At 40.3% G+C, this 18,689-nt stretch overlaps 1 protein-coding gene across 1 annotated transcript; it reads right to left on the bottom strand.

Annotated features, from left to right (window-relative positions):
- Positions 1–1,723: 1,723 nt before the first annotated feature.
- Positions 1,724–17,012, bottom strand: LOC115600929 (programmed cell death 1 ligand 1-like). The gene is made up of 10 exons (XM_030470399.1): positions 16,786–17,012; positions 15,811–15,933; positions 14,969–15,020; positions 12,529–12,597; positions 11,500–11,853; positions 10,706–10,987; positions 9,348–9,458; positions 6,253–6,303; positions 5,128–5,193; positions 1,724–4,133 (listed from the first exon to the last, which is right to left on the bottom strand). Exons 4-10 carry the CDS (start codon positions 12,581–12,583, stop codon positions 4,111–4,113), a joined length of 942 nt encoding a protein of 313 aa, XP_030326259.1. The 5' UTR covers positions 12,584–12,597; positions 14,969–15,020; positions 15,811–15,933; positions 16,786–17,012; the 3' UTR covers positions 1,724–4,110.
- Between the last annotated feature and the right edge of the window lie 1,677 nt (positions 17,013–18,689).

The raw sequence follows: 18,689 nt of genomic DNA on the forward strand, positions 1-18,689 counted from the left end.
CAGCTTTAAGGTGAAGAAATACCATTTATCACTTCTTTGCTCACTCCTGCTGTGACTTTTCACTTCCCTGCATTGTTTGTCACCTGTTGTATCTTTTTCACTGCCTTTTTGTTTGTTGTTGTTCAATGTCAAATCCAATAATTTATAATAATTTGAATATTTTTTTCCAAAGATGTTAGGGTAAGATTGGGTTGAAATTCTGTTACAGAAAATGCAATTACATTTAAAATGCAGCTGTGTATTCTACAGAACACATGCCTTTCCGCTCTTAGCAACAGCATTAAACAAAGCAAGCTAACACGTTGACTTGGTACACTGCAAATTTTTTCATATCTCCAGCTTTTACAGAAAGAAAGATTTTTCAGAGAAGCACAAGAAACTCTCCTCTTCCTAGCCTGTGCTCCTCCGGGGAATGCAGAAGGTGAAAGTCCCCCTACTTGCTGTGCAATCAAAACAACCTACCATCTGCAGGTAGATAAGCAAGATCATATAAACACATATATATACAGATTTCTTTCCCTACACAACTCTTCATTCAGAATGAAAAATTTATAAACAGCAACATCCCAATGCATAAGCTGAAGAGGCTTGCTACCACCATTCCTCTCTGCCTTTGCCTATGACAGATTTAGTTGCAAGATAGGTTCAGTTTCTAAAACTCTTTATTCTTTGTTTATATCTGAAGTTGTATGGACCTGTGTTTTAGAATGTGGGATTTATCCAATCTCTGGTTCAGAATCAGAGTCCATTCCTTACAAATCACTTGAAAATAAACTTTATTTAGGCAAATCTTAAGAATATAGGAAAAAAATCTGCAATCCATCAGTCAGAAATACAGTAAATGTCAAATTGCATTTTAGCAGCATTATACTCGCATCAGATCTTTATGTAGTCATTGGAAGAATCAAGTTCATATAGCAGCTATGATTTTCAATTTTTTAGAAAGTAGCTCTATCCTATTTTCATGATAGCAGAAAGTATGCAACTCATGATCAGTTTAAAACATGAACAGATAGCACAGCTTTTAGGCTGACCTTTTCAGGCTTTATGTCACAAAACAACTGTCGTAAGAGGAAATCACCAAGTTACTCAGAAATTTTTGAGCAGTTCCAGTTTAATTTTGATGTTTCATGCTGAATGTACTCGAGTTCAGGGTTCTGCATTGCTGAGAACATGCATCCAAACAAGTTTATTCAAAGCATTCTTTAAAATATATATTCTTTGAATTCAGCTGTCAGAAGTCAATGGTTTGAATGACTGAACACTCAAAGGAGAGAGAAAGGCCCATAGGGCCGGAGTTGAGCTTGACATATGATTTACAATTAAAATCGAGTTTGCCTGTAACACTTTCAGTAAAAGCAAAGAGGAAAACATGGCAGGAATCTATGTTTCTATGATCAGTGCTCTTTTTGTAAGGATGTGAGAGTGGGGAAATTGAATCTTCCTAGGGTGCTTCTTCCTGACTAATTCTTATGCCTATGTTTCTCTTAACTCCATCTTCACCCTCCACCTGCCACCAACTCTTAAAGGCCTTGTCTGCTTTGTGGCCTTCCACGCGAAGACAAATAGCCTATTCAGGGAAAAGTATCTATGCAAACCCACCTTGCAATTAATAACATTTTTTAAAGGATTTGTTAATAGTACAATAAAGAAAAAGGCAGAAAAATGTGAATTATGTGCAAGTCATGCAGAGCCCATAGGCATTTTGAAGTGGGAAAGGCGGGAGATAACCCACTACTAGAGACATTGTAAAAGATGGATGTCCCAGATGGAGTCATGGTGATTCCCAGCAAATGCCTTTGCAGAATACCAGTGTCCAAGGGAGACTCTCCACCTGCATAAAGTCCTGCGGGAAGCCTTGTTTTGTTGATTGTTATGTTCTTCTCTTCTGATTAGCCCTTTTTTTGCCTAACGCTGTCCTCAACTTCCTTACTTGTTTGTTGAGGAATCTCTACCTCCCCTGCACCTAGGTGTCTAGTTTCCCTGCACGTATTGAGGCTTCTGGAAGGAAGATTAAAGAGTTCCTTGATCACTTCCCACCTGAGAGAAAAAGTAGCCCAAAGCTACTTCACAGTCACCATCACCATCTTCTTATCATTCTGAGCCAGCTCTGGCTACAGTAGGTTTTCTTCATATGCTCCATACGACATGGAGGCAAAAAGCTCAGTGCAACCACCCAAGAGTCAGTGACCTGCTTTGGGCATCTCATGAATCCTGACAGGTACCTCGCTGGGACAATCCTCTAGATGGCAGGACCAGAGAAATATAGAGAAGGAAACAGAGAACTGGGGAGAAGGTGCTGCAAAACCAGAAGTCCCACCGGTAACATCCACAAAAGCAGTAATTCCACTGTTAACCATTTTGCTGGTTAGCCTGTGCTTGGATGATGCACTGTTGGTACATGTCAATCAAGAACACTGAAGTTACTCTTTTGGCCAAAAGGGAAAAGCACCCTGCAGGCTGCTCCATGAAAAGCCCTGCAGGTCAATAGCAATGATTCTATATTTCTTATTATTCTTTAATGTAATTTTATTTAGTAATAGCATTCATGTTCTACAAAATTAAATATCACATCACAAAACAGTCCACCAGACTGGTTCATAACTACAGTTTTCAAATAAATGAGTCCTGAACTCAAATACCAGTAAGTCAGTTTAGACTGTGCACATGAACCAGACTTTTCTGAGTACTTTCTGGCATCTAAGAGTGCGTGGCCATTAAGAAGCAAAATGCACCCTGCTGAAGCAGAGTCTGTTCTAGTTTCCTGCTGGATTTCATTTTCCAGATACCCAGAAACTCTAAAGTAGCATATAAAAATGGTTAACTGATGGAAAAAATCTTATTATAAATATGGTGCTTAACTACATTTCTTCTGTTAGGATAGAAAGGATTTCCTTTTACCTAGTTCTCATTACCTAAATATGTCATATTTTCAGTTAGTGTGTATTCCCCCTCTGTCATAAGCGGAAACTAATTGTGCAAAACAACTCATGGCACTCGTGCAATGATGCACATGAGTAATTGTGTAAATTACTCATGGAGGAAGAGCTTATGAGCCTGTCTCCCTATATTCATAAAAATGAAGCCCAGAGATTTAGCTTATTCTAAAAGCCTTATTTGTAATATTACTAAAACTAGATCAGACAAGTTCTGGTTTGCATATCAGAGAAATATAAAGTACAGCTTTTTACATCATGTTATCCGCCACACAACCTGCTTGTCTAATGGAGTAGCAAAATTTCGAGCTTCCTGTCAACCACTCAGGAATCCAAGCACTGGCATTGTGGATGGTAAGGTTCAGATATGGAATTTAAAAAAATATTTATATTACTTTATTTCATTACTTTACTCATCTGATATACAGCACTGTCAATAGAAACTTACCTTTTCTCCTGCTGGGAAAATATAAATGTAACAGTTCCTGCTGTCCATGGAGCTTGGTGAAGACATCAGCTTTTGTTTCATGAAACTAAGCATGCACTAGTAGCACTGCCTTGCAAAGGCTGATAATAATTAAAAGGAGCAGACTTTTCACTTTTACTTTAATATGCAAGTAGCTGTTGCAGTCTCAAAGAGGAAGTAGAAAATGAAGAGGTTGTCTGGAAGGGGAATTATTTATGTGATGATATGAAACTACATTTGTGTGTTGCTGAAAGTCAATGCTTTTTCTACAAATTGCCCTTATATTTCCGAAGCCATTCTTGCACTCCAGGAATAAATAAAAATTGGCGATCACCTTCAGCGACACCCAGACTGTGGCCTCAAAAAGCATGTTGGGAAGTTGGGGAGGTGAGGGAAGAAGGGAGCCAAAACAAAACAAATAAACCAAAAAAGACCAGAAGCAGCCCTATTCAAGAACTAAATATTAAATTCATTATGATCATAGACATAAAGTGCTTTACCTTAGAGATATTTTTAACTAAAAGTGCATGAACTTGAGAAAGCAGAAACTCCAAGGACTTTTTACATGACAATAACTGAGTTAATACAAAAGAAGATTGCCATTACAGAATAAAACCAAAAAATTAATATCCCCCTTAATAGACAGAACACAGGACATCTGAGCTGTCAAACTTTCACCACAGAGGAAGAGATCTTCACCTACTTTCTTTAGGTCTTCTCAATTTGCATATCTGTAAAAGTAAGAATTATATGAAAAATAGCAAATTACAAAATGGTGAAATCACAGAATACTTCATGGCATTGGGACTCTTTCCTAGAGTTTGGAGGTACTAAAAATTTTTCCTTCATTGTCAAAATTAAAGATCTAAAATTAAATTAATTAAAAGGTCAAATAGAAAAAGAGTATCATCATGGGAGTAGATAAAGTGCTAGTTCAAACACACTAGTGGGAAGTGCTCTCTAGGAAATACAGTGAAATTGCTGTGGCTCAGGTCCCCTGTTGTTTAAAATCTTCTTTTCAAGTTTTCCAGGTACATTCAGTGCTCTATCTGTCTGTTGGTATCCCTAGCAGCATATCCCTGGGCCCTAAGTCTTTGACTTGGAGATCTACACCTGCAGGACCAGCAGGCTTACCTTTATGTATGTTTACTACAGTTAAGTGTAGCAGGAAAGGATTCAGGATGCAATTAATGTAAGTGCTTTAGAAGTCAGCAAGAACATGAAAGAGAAACCTCAATAACTTCACCCTTATGTTCCATACCACAGTATGTTTCAGAGATTTCACAGATTTGGTCATTTATCTCACTCATGCTTTGCTGAGACAGAATCTCATGGCTTGAGACTTGGTTAAGTGGCCATGATGGGTTAAGTTCTCTCTCCCTATTGCTGTCATCACTGCTTCAGTTGTGCTGGCACAACCGTTTCTGTAGCAAAAACGTGAGCTAGAGAAAAGACTCATTTGGATTGTTATATATCTCTACATCACATTTTCCTTCACATGGCTTTTCTTTTTAAAATTATTTATTTGATATAACTCCCAGTATACAATGAGTTATGATAGCAATTTTGTAAGGCAGCTAATGAGAGGCTGTACTTCTCATGAAAGCTCTATCTGTTGAAACAAGTGACTAAACAAACCAGCCATTAATCAAGGCTCTGATGACCATGGATGATTTATGCTGTGTGCAGTTTACTACTATTTTCCCCTTTATTATTTATACTTACATTTTAACTCTTTTCCTTCAAAAGAAGCATCTCTGTAGTCATGTGTATCCTTGTCTTTTGGCAGCTCTTTAAACAAAAGACATACATACAGGTAACAGTCAGCATAGCTTGAAGTTTCCATGTGGTAATAAATCTTAGTTAAAAGCTGCGATCTCAGGCCATCCAGGAACTATGTGGCTTAAATACAGATCAGGAGAAAAGACTAACACTAGATGTTGTGTCCATTTTGGGCAAGTATTCTCAAGAGAGGTTTTCTTAGGAAAGCCCCCAACTGCCAGTATGAGCTAACTTTCACACAGCAGTTTAATTTGAAGTGGTCTCCCAATAAAACCATTAAACAAATTTAAAACAAAAAAACAAAACAAACAAGCCCCCCAAAACAACCAACCAAACAAACAACACCCCCCCAAAACCCCCAACAAAATAACTCCAAACAACCAGCCACGAGCCATCATTAGAGGAGCCTAAATGATTTTAGTTTCTTCTCTCCCCCTGTAAATATTAACTGTCTGCACCCCTTCCTCCATTTCTCACTGTCATGGTGGTACCAACCATTCACAGAGTTTTGCTTTCAGCAAATCCATCAGTATCTCAACGTGAGGAAAAGTAAACTGTTAAGGAAGCTAAAGCTTCTTCCTGTGTTTGAACACAACCAAACCCTCTGTCCTCAGTGTTTTGACAAAGACCCCCAAATGCATACTACAATGCATAGTGTGAAAACATAGAATGATGCCACTGTGGCTCAAATTGCAGCATAGAGTCTGCACACCAGGATGTGCTGCCGTCCTGCGGTACACATTCCAGGTAGCATGTCCCATTCTATCACAGGCTTTCCAAAACACAGCACACTGCTCTGTCCTTTTCTTGTGCATACCAGGACTGCATCTACTCCTGGAACAAGTATGCTTTTATTTTACATTTTCCTTTCAAGAGGTTAACATAGTAATGAAAAGCCATTCTTCAACTGTAATTTATAGTTGAATTTATAGTTACAAATTAAAAGTAGAAAGCAAAGCAAAAGTTGAATATAAATTGCATTAGGTTGACACCATTTACACAGTCAATTCTCAAGCAATTATTTGCACAAGAATCACAGTGAGCTGGATTTATGTCATATGAACATACCTGCTGTTGCTGAATTAGCCACAGGTGTTCTGTGGTCCTTATTTACTCTAGCTGAAAGAAAATAAGAATTATCAAAATGAAAACAAAATACTTCTTTTTGATATAATGGGGATTTAACCACACTGATGGGAAGGGCACACTTAGCTTAGTGTAATCACTGGTTCCAAAACACTCAATTCTTTCAAAGACTAACATATATTCTCCAGTGCCCCCAGCTTATCAGTTTCCTTTCCAATTTCCTTTCATTGTTCTGAAGTTAGAACTCCATTGATACACTAACATCACTGGAAAATATTTGTTCAAATGGTTTTCCATGGTATATATTCACCCAGAATTTGAACGGATTGGGCAACAGGGAACAAGAATGAGATCACCTCCTCTGTGCTTTTTGAGGGAGGAAAAAGCCCGTATTTCGGGGAGGTTCTGTTCCTGAAAAGTCACTTGTCCAGTCATATAGGACAGCTTGGGTTTTAAAACAAAAACCTGTTGCTTAACTTCTGAATCAGCTTATCATTCGACATGCACAGATATATAACGTAATTGTGACAATCATATACATCATGACATGTATATACATAATCATGTATATATACACACCAACAATAAATATTACTCAGGCAACCTAGGAAACTTCTGACCCTCACTGAAATCCCCAGTGGGAATCTTCTGAGAAGTCAAAGATTTTGCTGTCCTTTCTTCCACTTTCATGTTCTGCTCCTATTCGTACCATGATCTTAGGACAATTGTATTCTTCTACACGCAGGGTTATCTACAGGCCTTCCACAGCCTGTTAATATCACTTGCAAGCCTGTTAAGCTTATGAGCACTTCTCCCAGGACACATTTCCACAGCACCAATAAAGGAGATGAGTTTGTGACCAAAACACTGAATATCCATATTTAGTTCTATCTTGTATTTATTTTATGGAAACTGAACATGAACATACTCAGTGTAGAGTTTGCTTATAGATGGTTTTGTGTAATTTCCAGCCAGAAATTAGGGCTGTTTCTTTTTTTCATTGTTGAACAGAGAGATGGCAGATAGGAAAACCAAAAGTTCTGCTATGCCACCCCAGAAAGTGAACCTCTCTTAGTGTGGAAGCTTTTGAGATATCACTTGAAAAGACAGTACAACTACTTTTGCACCAGTTACAGCTTAGTTTTATGTCTGCTATGTGCATTTACACCTATAAGATTCATGAATTTCAAGAGGAGCATTTAGTCAACTATCTTGTTCTGGTTTTTGGGGCATTTCTGGTAATAATTTACAGAGTCATGCCAGTAAGATGTTATAATACTAAGTTACTGTAACAGCTTCAATGCCTCTTGTGCTTTTTCTCTGCAGACAACTTGACAAACAAAAATTCAAAAAGCTGTTCAGGAGAAAATTAGCAGTTATGCATCATTTAAAAAAAAAAAAAATAATCCAGAAATCTGTTATACAGAGCAAAAGTTCTGGCCAAAACCAGAACCTTTGGCAAAACCACTTTCATTTTGACATCATCAAATTAATCCTATGGATGATCTGAGATATGCATGTCTTTCTCATATCTGTTAAAATGAAGAGTGAAAAATAACCCCAAATATAAAATCCTTAAACACACCTACCTTCCCTCCAAGAAAATAAAACAACAACAAAAAACTCCAAACAAACAAACAAAAACCAACCAACCCAAACAAAAAAAATAAATTTAAGAGTATTTATTTCAAGTTAAGTAACATGTTTCAAAACCTTTTTCTTTAATTTGAAGGCAAATCATATTCTTTTCATGCTCAGATACCCTAAAAATTATTTCTCTAGGTTTTTTCTTTGGTTAGCTAGCAAGTGAAAATGAATTACCACCAATGCTTTAGCTCTTCAGCACACTGTGATACTGAAAATGTCCAGTTCAAGTCAGAACTGAAAAAGCTCAATACTTCACAAGGAAATGAATCAAATGGTATGAAGCCACAGTGGGAATATTCCCTGTAGTGAAAAAAAAATCTTTCAGACTCAAAACCTTGAACATGCCACTTCGTATGTAGTCCACCATTTTTATGGCATTTTAACGAAAATGAAGATATACATGAAATTCATAACAAGTAGATCACTTTAAAAAAAGTGCACTCACAAATCAGTCAAATTTCTTAGAGAATGCAGGAAAAACCAAGCAAACAAACAAACAAAACCAAACAAAAAACCCACACATACAAAAAAAACTCCAATGTCCTGTCTGCTCCATCAAAACGAACGTGACCAACAGGTCAAAGGAGATCATTCTCCCCCTTCTACTCTGCTCTCGTGAAACCACACCTGCAGTACTGTGCTCTGGGGTTCCCGACACAAGAGGGATGTGGACCTGCTCAAGTGAGGCTAGGGAGGCCACAAAGATAATCAGAGGGCTGGAGCCCCTCTGCTGTAGAGACAGGCTGAGAGAGTTGGGCTTGTTCAGCCTGGAGAAGAAAAGGCTCTGAGGAGACCTTAGAGCAGCTTCCAGTGCCTAAAGGGGACCTAGGAGAAATCTGGAGAGGGCATGTAGTGGAGAGGAGGTTTAGATTAGACATTAGGAAAACATTCTTCACTATGAGGGCAGTGAGACAGTGGCAAAGGTTGCCCAGAGAAGGTGTGGATGCCCCATTCCAGGCAGTGTTCAAGGCCAGGCTGGACGGTGCTTGGGGCAAAGTAGTCTGCCCCAAGGAAGGTGTCCCTGCCCACGGCAGAGGGCTTGGAACTAGATGATCCTTAAGGTCCCTTCCAACCCAAACCATTCTATGATTGTATGAAACTTCCATTTCCAGCACGTGCATAAGCTGTGCTTTGATGTTTGAATAGATTAGACACCAATCTTATTATTCTGCATCATTATGATAACAAAAATTAATAGAGATGCATGGGTAAGTTGTTTGTGAGGAGGTGACACCCTGATCCACTCTGCTAATTTACTAGTATTTAACAAAGTAAGATAAAGAAATAGACAATGTGATAAAAAAAATATCTAGTGGTTTCAGGGTGAAGATCTAAGGAAGACTTTTATTATCTTATCCCACCTCTGCAAGGATGAATTAACAGAAGAGATTGATAATAGCTGAGATACACTAAATAAATAATTTGAATACCTTTTCTTATGCAGAGCATAAATAGAGGCACTGATCCAGAGAAAGCAGTCATAATGAGAAATGCCCCAACAAACCGTCTGCTCTCAGTCCACAGAACAGCATCAGCTGAATCTTCAAGAAAAACAAGTAGGGGAAGGTATTACGTACTTGCATAAACTTCTCACTTTTCCTTTCACTTTCACGATATTATTTTTGCTATGAGCAGTTTGGACATGATAACAGTGTTTTAGATTGTGTCTAAGGTGGGATGTGATGGTACACTTCATCATTTTTCATCCCAATTAAGATAAAAACAGAACATTTTAATATTAATTAATTATTAATATTAATAGTAATATTTGTTTCCTGCATTCCATGTGATAGCGCCTTTGATTCCTACCAAGAATCCTGTATGTCACCAAGGTACAAAGTGTTACATCTAGCTTAGTTTCCTGTCAGGACTGCAGGAAGGAGCTGACTGAGAAAGAGAACAGAGTCTCTTTCACGTCATAAAGCTCTGAGTGCAAAAGACAAGTGGTCTTCTTGAATCCCAGAGGCATTTCTTGTTAAAACTAAACTTGCCTGCTCACCACTTATTGAAAGGGTGACTTGGCTTTCTCAGTCTCAGCTACCAGTTTCCACCCCTTGCCAATACCAAAAAGTGTGCCAGCACAGGCGTCTTTAAAACTGCATGTGAACAGGACCAGGGAAATGAACTGACCAAGTTACAGTCAGATAAAAAGAAATACTGTTTTTCGGTTGGATCAGGTTTTCTATCTGGTTGAAAGCTTGTGCAAACATATCAGGGTACAATGCAGAAACTAAAAGAGTAACCAAAAGCAAAAGCAGTAGGGGTGATGCCCAGTTAAAAAGTCCAATGAGAAATTGTATTGGTCATCTCCATTCATGCATCTTCCTTCAATCCAGACTTCATCAGGGGGAAAAAAAAGTCTGTGTAAAACTTGTGAAATGTAAATTTGTTCAAAACAAAGGCTCTGGTGGCAGGAAAAGACAATATTGTTCAAATTCATTTGACAGTTATCAGCAATACAGAACATTCTTGGAAGGTGTGTTTATACGGGAGGGTTTCAAGGCTCTAAGCTATATGCTTTTGAAATAATAGACCTTTTTTAACACTCAGACTCAATTTTCACATAACTGTAGGTCACGCAGAATTCCTATCCTTGAACTCTTTCCACACATGCATCATGAACATGCTATTATAGTGTAAGTGTACACTAGTAGCAAAACTTAATAACATAGCTATTTCTTTTTAGCCTTTTGAAAACTAGATAGGACAGAGAAAGAAACCATGGCTGATTTAGCTGGGACAAAATGACATGAAGTGTATTACCACAAATGAAATCTAGAAATGTTACCTGTTATGTGTAAAATAGCAGATGTATTTTCTTGCAGCTCTTTATTCCAGAATATACAGTAAAAAATCTCATCAATTCTACTTTTGATGGTAAGAGTGCTCGTCACGCGATACAGCTGGTCACTTCCAGTTTCATAACTCGTGTTTGCCTTATCAGTCAAATCTTCATATTCTCTGTTTTGCCATATCACTTCAGCTTGTGGGTGTCCTTCTGACTGACATGTCAACTTCCATTCGTTGTGTCCTGTGCTCACCACTCCTTGGGTTATAGTCCTGTAGGGAGCTAAACAAATAGAAGAAAATGATTACTAGTAGGAAGCTAGAAGGACAGCATGTGCCAGCAAGACCCCTTTTCACCTTTTCTTTATCCTCAGCCCCCCCAGTCAAGTTTCTGTACATCAGCTTGGATTTGGTAAATAATACTCAACAGGAAAAGTAAATATCACTATTATGTGTCTCCATAGTACTGGAGGTACAGGATGTATTACAATTTTAACGCTGTTTAGAAAATTGCATCAGCTTTCTGGTCTTTGTCCTGTCTAAATGGTTTTGCAACACCATTCCTCATATGTCATTATGGACAGAACGTGGTTTCAACCTAGACAGAAACACAAGCTATACAGAATATGGATTCAACCTCAGTGAAACTAAAAAGTTATACAGCTGCACAAGGGCTATGAGGTGGCTCCTGTCTCTAGAGAACTTTCTTTAAATGCTAACCCAGATTTGTCTTACTTCAGGGACTCCTCTGAAATCTTTTAACAGTATCAGTAGCTCCTGCAGCAGCATACTCACCCTTAACTTTCAGATTGATTGTCTTGTAGTCGGCTCCCCCATAGCCAATAATGCATTGGTAAAACCCTGCATCTCTGAGCTTCACATCAGTGATCTGAAGGAGAGACCGTCCCAGTTTCAGATTCTCTTTCAACAATTTTATTCTTCCCTTAAAGTCACTGTGCTGATTTCTGAAGTCTTCCTCGCCTTTGAGAAGTACGTAAACCTGCTTCTTTAACTCATCTTTCTTTTCCCAGCTGACACTTAAATCTCTAAACTTTAATTTCCCATTCACTGGAAACGTGCATTCCATGGTCACATTGTTCCCATGTTCCACAATGTAGAGTGACTGGGGAGCTTCAACTGTGAATAAAGCTGAAAAACAACATTTGAAAGAAAACATAATTTTCCAATTATAGGCCTAATCTTCAAAGTCATGTCTTTCTATATACATAGGATGTTTTAAGGACCAAAAGTATCTGCCCTGTTCAGAAAAGTTAAACATTTTTGCATGCACTTGCCCAAGATTGGGAAAAAATGGCTATTTTTACCTGCAGATACCGGCTTTGCACACACACACACTGAGATGCTGTACTAAAAATAGTTGAATATGTCTGCACAGCCCCTCAGCTGTTGTTTTCAGGACACTGTAACAGGCAATTAGTGCCTTAGATGGGAATGTTCTGGTCGTATAAATGTCAATTATTTTTACACACAGTGTTAATGAACACATGGCAATTCCCAAGTTTGACAGTGCCAGTAAAACCTTTGTGTAGTGCAAATGGTACCTTGTCAGAAATAGTGCCTATGCTGAAGCACCAATGGGGATTTCAACCTGGCCTTGTATCAAATCGCACATGTTAAGCGCACATACCTAGTTTAATGTAAAAGCATGCTAAGACCTTTTTATTTAAAACATTAAAGGGGAAAAAAAAAAAAAAAAAATGTTAGTTCCTGAAGGAAAACTGAGGAATTGACATTTCTGTGCTTATACATGGAAAGGAAACACACTTAGAGAGTTCTACTGCTTCTTATGACTCAACTTCTTACCATTTAGGAAATGCCAGTAGAATAGTAATAAATACAAAAGCAAAAGCTTTTCCATGGTGTTGATAGAACCTAAAATGATAAAATAATAGACAAACATAAATATCTGCTCATTTTCTAATTTGCACTGCAAAATACACTTTTTAGTCACTCCATACAAGGGACTGGACAGAAGGCACTGAATTCCAGCTGAAAACATGACAAAATTGCACCTTTAACTACAGTAGATGATCAGGCAGAAAGCTTCCTGTGTGGGTATATGCAGGAAGAACAACTAATTTTATGTGCTTTAAACATTTGTCCTTGGTTATGGCAAAATACATGCTTTATCACTATCTGTCAGTTAGTAAATAAGTACTCACAAATACCCAATTATTCCCCTAAACTGTAGTAGGGAGTACTGCTCCTGCTAGGAGGAGAATGGAGGATTTTTCTGTACATGTTCAGTGGAAGAAGTAAAACTTGAGTCTTCCCCAGCTGTTTGCCTCACTTTAACATCCTGGCAATATGTTTCATAACTCCTGGTCTCACAGTACTTCTCACAGGGCTCATGAAGTCATGTGTTGTGAACAGAATTCATGTGGTAATGAATCACTTTATGAGTATTTACACAATAGTGCCTTTGTAAAACAGTGACAAAGTCAGCCTAGAAACAAAACCTGTTTTCCTGAATTCCTGATGCTTTATCTCTGAACATGTGAATTATTTCAATTTTCTGTCAGAAGTTTTTCCCCTTTTCATTGACACATTATTTTATACTCCTACACAACACTCTAACATTGTAAAACACTGACTGATGTCAATTCATACAGTTAACCTTCACACACCCACGGCACTTGCTAAGTGTGTATATAAAGTCAGAGAAATACTAGTATGAAACACCACCATCATTTTTCAAATTACTGTCAAGAAAAATTCAAACTCACTGTAATGGAAGTCTTCCGTGACAGGCACCTGTAGAACTTTATCTACATGAAGTCCTCATTTTGGGTACCCAAACAGCCACAACAATAAGGAAACATTGCTTTCAACTGTTTTCTAGTCATAGTTTCAGCATTGCATATGAAATTAGGCAACTGTAATAACCATCATGCTTCCTAACTGATGAAATTCTATCTGGACTGTGACTCTTACCATTTTTTGTAAAACATTTTGTCTTTCTTTTTCTGGTTGTCAACTTCAAGATGATAATAAAGCGACAATATGATCCTGAATCATAAGGAACATGTACCTTTATATTGTTGTGGCTTAAGGGAATTGGACTCCTCGTAAGAATTGGATGCAAGCTACTTTTATCCTCAGATTCCTGCTTCCTGATCCCAATAGCAGTTTTGCAGAAGGCAAGACAGGGAGCTAAGAAAGAGAGTCAATCTAATACATTTTTATGCAGGCATGAGCAATTACAAAAGGATGTTCTGCTAACAGGGACAGAAAAATGCAAATACGATCGTCAGGGTGAAAGATCTGTTTCATTGATAACTAAATCACAGGCTTCTTAATGTGGTTAGGTGCCCAAATCATTCCTTAGCCACAAGTGATGTTCTTAAAAGCACTAGCAAGCTGCTGCCTAATCCTGTGGACACCTGAGAGTTTCTGGAGATATGTACACATGAGAGTGCCTCCGTCATGATTCCAGCCTGAGTAACAAGCAGTCCAGAGCACCAACCAAGCTCCAAAATAAAACTTCTCAAGCAAAGTAGATGCATACTTATCTCTCAAATGCGCTCTCACCATGCTTACTCTAGAGGCAAGCCTGCAGAAGAGCAAGCCACTGAGACTAATGGGTGTAAGTGCATACCTTCCTGTTCTCCCCGTGACAAAAAGACCAGAGTTGTAGCATGCTCAGCCCCAAAATACTAATTTTTTTGAAGCAGAGGCTGTAGCTGAGAGACTGCTCAGAACAAATAGCATGTGTGCTACAATCTATTTGTAGTACAAATACTACACATTTGTACTACATGCCCACACACACGCATGCAACCCCTACCCATTTTTTGTCAGTAAATCTGAATGTCGGTATGAACTCCAAGAGAGGTTCTGATTAACTCCTGGCAGACACATGACAACAAGTAAGCTTTTACAATTCTGAGGCCCATATTTGTATCCTGCAATTGCTGAACTTTGATTCACATGCTTTCTTCCACTGTAAAGGAAAACAAGCCTTACTACACAAAAAAGAAGCATGGCTGTTACAAAATTCCTCAAGACTGAGAAAGTCTGCTGATGAAATTTTTCACTTTCAGAGAGAAAAATAGTAGGTCCAGGTCAAACCCAGATGCGCATGAAGAAACCCACTGCAATAACCATTACAGACCCTTCCGTTTCACCCTGAGCAGAAGGATTCCCTGGCTGGAGATTGGTTAAAGCAGGTCAAGACCTAGATGCCAATCAAAGACCTTCTCCAAAGCTGCAAACTTCTCATCATTTTTCATACAGAACCTACCTCAATGTCCCTTCTCTTCTGCCAGCTTCTGACATCTATGGCAAACACAGTTCTATAAAAGCAAAAAGATATTCACCGGGAAAAAATGATTTTCAGTATTTCTGCTATATGTTTACCTCACAATCAAATGAATAAGGCAGGAAAAACAGAACTATTTGCCCAAAAACTTCTTGTGACAGAACTTAAATGTTGATATAACTCCACCTACTTCTTTAGGACACTTCCCATTACTTGAAAATTCCCCACTACGGAAAATTCTTTATTGCTAATAGTGGTTCGCTTTAACCAGAGACAAAAATGTTGGGAAAATCAGTACATAAAATGTCACAGGCATTTTAAGAAGCATGTCATCTGATCAAAGATATATGTGAGCAACAGTCCTTGGAACACCAGTAGCAAGAAGTCACCCATCTACACAAACTCAGGGTCCCTATTGTAGTAATCTCAGCCAGTGCCAGGCAGCTGCTAACAATGACTGGAAATATCTACACAACTGACTCATGTCTGCAAAGGCCATAAATAGGAATAATGGGAAGAGTATTGCCCACCCTTCTCCAGTAAGAATAGTATTATCTCCCCAAGATTTTAGCACCTGAAAGCCCCTTGCCCTGCTGCTGTGTAGTGCAAGAGAAATTGTTAAGCCTATGCACTAACTTAGCAAAAAATAAAGAGCACTATCTTTTTCTTGATTCTAGAACTCATTCCAGAATACAGAAAAAAAACCCCAAGTATTAGAAGCCAAAAGATATACTCACACTAACTTGAGGACCACAGTGGCATGACCTAGTCAACAGCACAAAATACAGCTTTAAACATGTGTCAGCGTAAGTTCACCTACTTACGTTATCTTCTCATATCTCAAAAAAGGGTTGACATTCTCAGAAGAGTTGAAATACTGCGAAATGACCACTTAAAAGTTTTCAGGAAGTATTTTCTTCTTTGCACTTGGCAGCCCACTCACAGCACTTGTCATGGAAGCAAAAACACGTAATACACAAAATTGGTAAGAGTTAACCTTTCTGCTCGATATGTGGGAGTAACATGGAGACAGTGGTATATGAAATAGTTGAATGTAACATTTAGGTTCTAATAATCTGAAACTACCCTAGCAGGTTGAGGAGGTGGATTTCTGCAATAGCTGACACTGATGAACATTAATTTCCACTGATTTCTTCTGTGGTTAAAAATAGGTTTAGTGATATTTTCCTCAGAAAAAAAGAGCAAGAAAAAGAAACTGAAAATAAATTTGTAAATTAGTGACTGTGAGACCACAGAAGCCACTGATGTAGCTAGCTTTCAATGTGATGAATTTAGTTTCCTCTTTTTAATTGCTTGCCTGAGGTCACATGGTTACTTTTTACATGTAAGTATTTAGTAGCAAATAAAAGATCAGGACAAATTATTTGTTTGTTTGGTTTTCTTCTGTTCTTGGAGGTTGTTTTATGCATACACACACACGCGTATGCATATTTACGCGTTTTGTTTGTTTGACCTCTCTTCTGCAACAGATTTCCCAGACGAAAATGTCGGTCCTGCCTGTCACCGGCTGCTCTTAAGCAAAATGCCTGGAGCAGCGCTCAGGGAGCAGGCTCCCGGGAGGGCTCCGGCCGCTGCCTGCGCCGCCGGCCGTCACGGCAGGAGGAGCTGCGTGCGGGACGGGGACAAGCTCCTGCCCCCGGCAGCACCTCGCCGGCTGAGCTCCGGGACCGCTCGCCTCCCCCTCGCCGGGGGGCGAAGCACTCGCTTCCACAGACAGGGAAGCGGAGTACGGTGGGCAGAGACCCTCCCGGCCGACCCCCAGCCCGGCTCCCCCCTACCTGACGGACCCCCGGAGAGCTGCGGACCGCCGCTCCCGGCGGCTGCTGCCGGCGGCGGCCGATGGGGCTCTGCGGAGCGGCGGCCCCGCCTCAGCCCTCTCCGTCGTCCCCGTGGAGCCGGTGTGGTGGGCCTTCCCCTGCCGCAGCCGATATGGGTTTGTCGGCGGCTCCGGCGCCGGGAACTGCTGCGGCGCCCTGCTCCCGACCTCGCCTTCACCGACGATTCAGCCCCAGCGGGGCAGGGAGCCCTCCCGGGACATTTTCCCACTCCGAAAGACGCGGACTTTCAGGAAACAAAACCGAACCCAAATGGCTGCTTTCCTTCTCAGGGATTTTTGTTTCACTTTAGTTTTTAAAGAAAGGTTCATGGTTGTTTCATGTGTGAAATCATATCCTTCGCTTGGCTTGCATGATGAGATCTGCTTAAGCGGAGGAAGATGTGTGTCTAAAGGCTGGAAATCTGAGATGCTTAGGGGAGGATCAAAGGTTTCAAAGGGAAAGGGACACATCTAAGTGATTTTGGGAAGAACAAGTTTGAAATAATAGAGGGATAAGTGGATAAAAAGGACCAGTTGTATATAAATAGTTGCCGGTTGATGCACTTGGCCATGCCCTGCACCTAGTGAGTGCAATCTATCCCCTCTTCTTGTTAAATTGCCTTCTGGTTGTATTCATGGGTGAGGGACTCTATTTTTTTTATTTTTTTTTTTGGGCGGGGAGGTATCCTGGGGTCTGCCAGCAGCTGGGGTTAAGCCATGGGTCGCAGGTCTCATGCGTCCATGGTGCAGCAACTAGACACTGAAGTGAGTGGACTTCAGTGCCAGCAACTGGAGCAAAACCTCAGCTGTAGAAGCCCCTGTGTCTGTTGTGGCAGCAGCTGGACTGGGAGCACGGGCCAGAGGGACCCTGTGCCTGGATGCTGTCAGCTGTGGAGGCCTGGGTGACACCAAGCACCAGCCCCTGGGATGGGACAGGGGATCAAAGGCCCTTATTCTCCAAGCAAAGTCTGGATCAAGAGGGTATGTGAGTGCAAGCAGAGATCCAGCTGGATGAGCAGGTAAGTATGTGTGGTGGCATGGGAGGCAGGAGGTGGGGGTCTCTGAAGGCAAGATCACAGGAGGAGCTGGGACTCTATTGCACAGACCAAGGGAGTCACAGACAGCTGCTGGAGAGACCACAGGGTCTGGGGAAACTCTAGGGGAGAGACCCCCTGGAGCTGTGGGTGTGTGTATTCTCTAAGGGAGAGACCAAGGGGGTTGGTACCTGGGGAGCAGGGGAGTTTTGGTAGAGGGGGGAATGTTTATGCACACAAAGGAGTGAGTACAGCAGCTGGAGAGGGGCTGCAGATCTCATGGGCTCATGTGTCTGCAAGCTAGGCTAGGAGGCTGGGATCCAAGGGCAGCTAGTGCACAGTCTGAATGTCTGAGCACAGTGGCAGGAGGAATTCACCTTGTACATAGGTAAATACACTGCCACCAGCAGACTTCTGTCCTGCTCAGCCAGACAGAGGAATAGGATGAAGCTGTTGATGCTGTTTGTGCAAGTGCTCTGTGTATCTGTCTGTGGCTTCTGTGTGGCTGGCCTTATGCATATGTATGTATACAATGTGATGTATACATGAGTTCTGTGTGCATGTGCCTGAGGGCAATACACGCTCAGCTTTTACTGTTTGGATCTGTGGGCAGGAGGCTGTGGCAGTCTCACCTCTCTTGGGCTGTCAAATCTGCCTGGTGTCCCTGAAATGCAGAACTCTTCGGTTCAGTCAGAATCACAGCACCAACTGCTATTCCCATTCTCTGAGTGCTGATACCTTCCAAAACAAAAGACAGAGCTAAATTTGGAATGCAACTGCTGGAATGCTTTACTGTGTTCTGCTGTATGATCCGAACATCATTCATGCACTT

Source organism: Strigops habroptila, chromosome Z (genome assembly GCF_004027225.2).
Source record: "Strigops habroptila isolate Jane chromosome Z, bStrHab1.2.pri, whole genome shotgun sequence".
NCBI classification, from domain to species: domain Eukaryota; kingdom Metazoa; phylum Chordata; class Aves; order Psittaciformes; family Psittacidae; genus Strigops; species Strigops habroptila.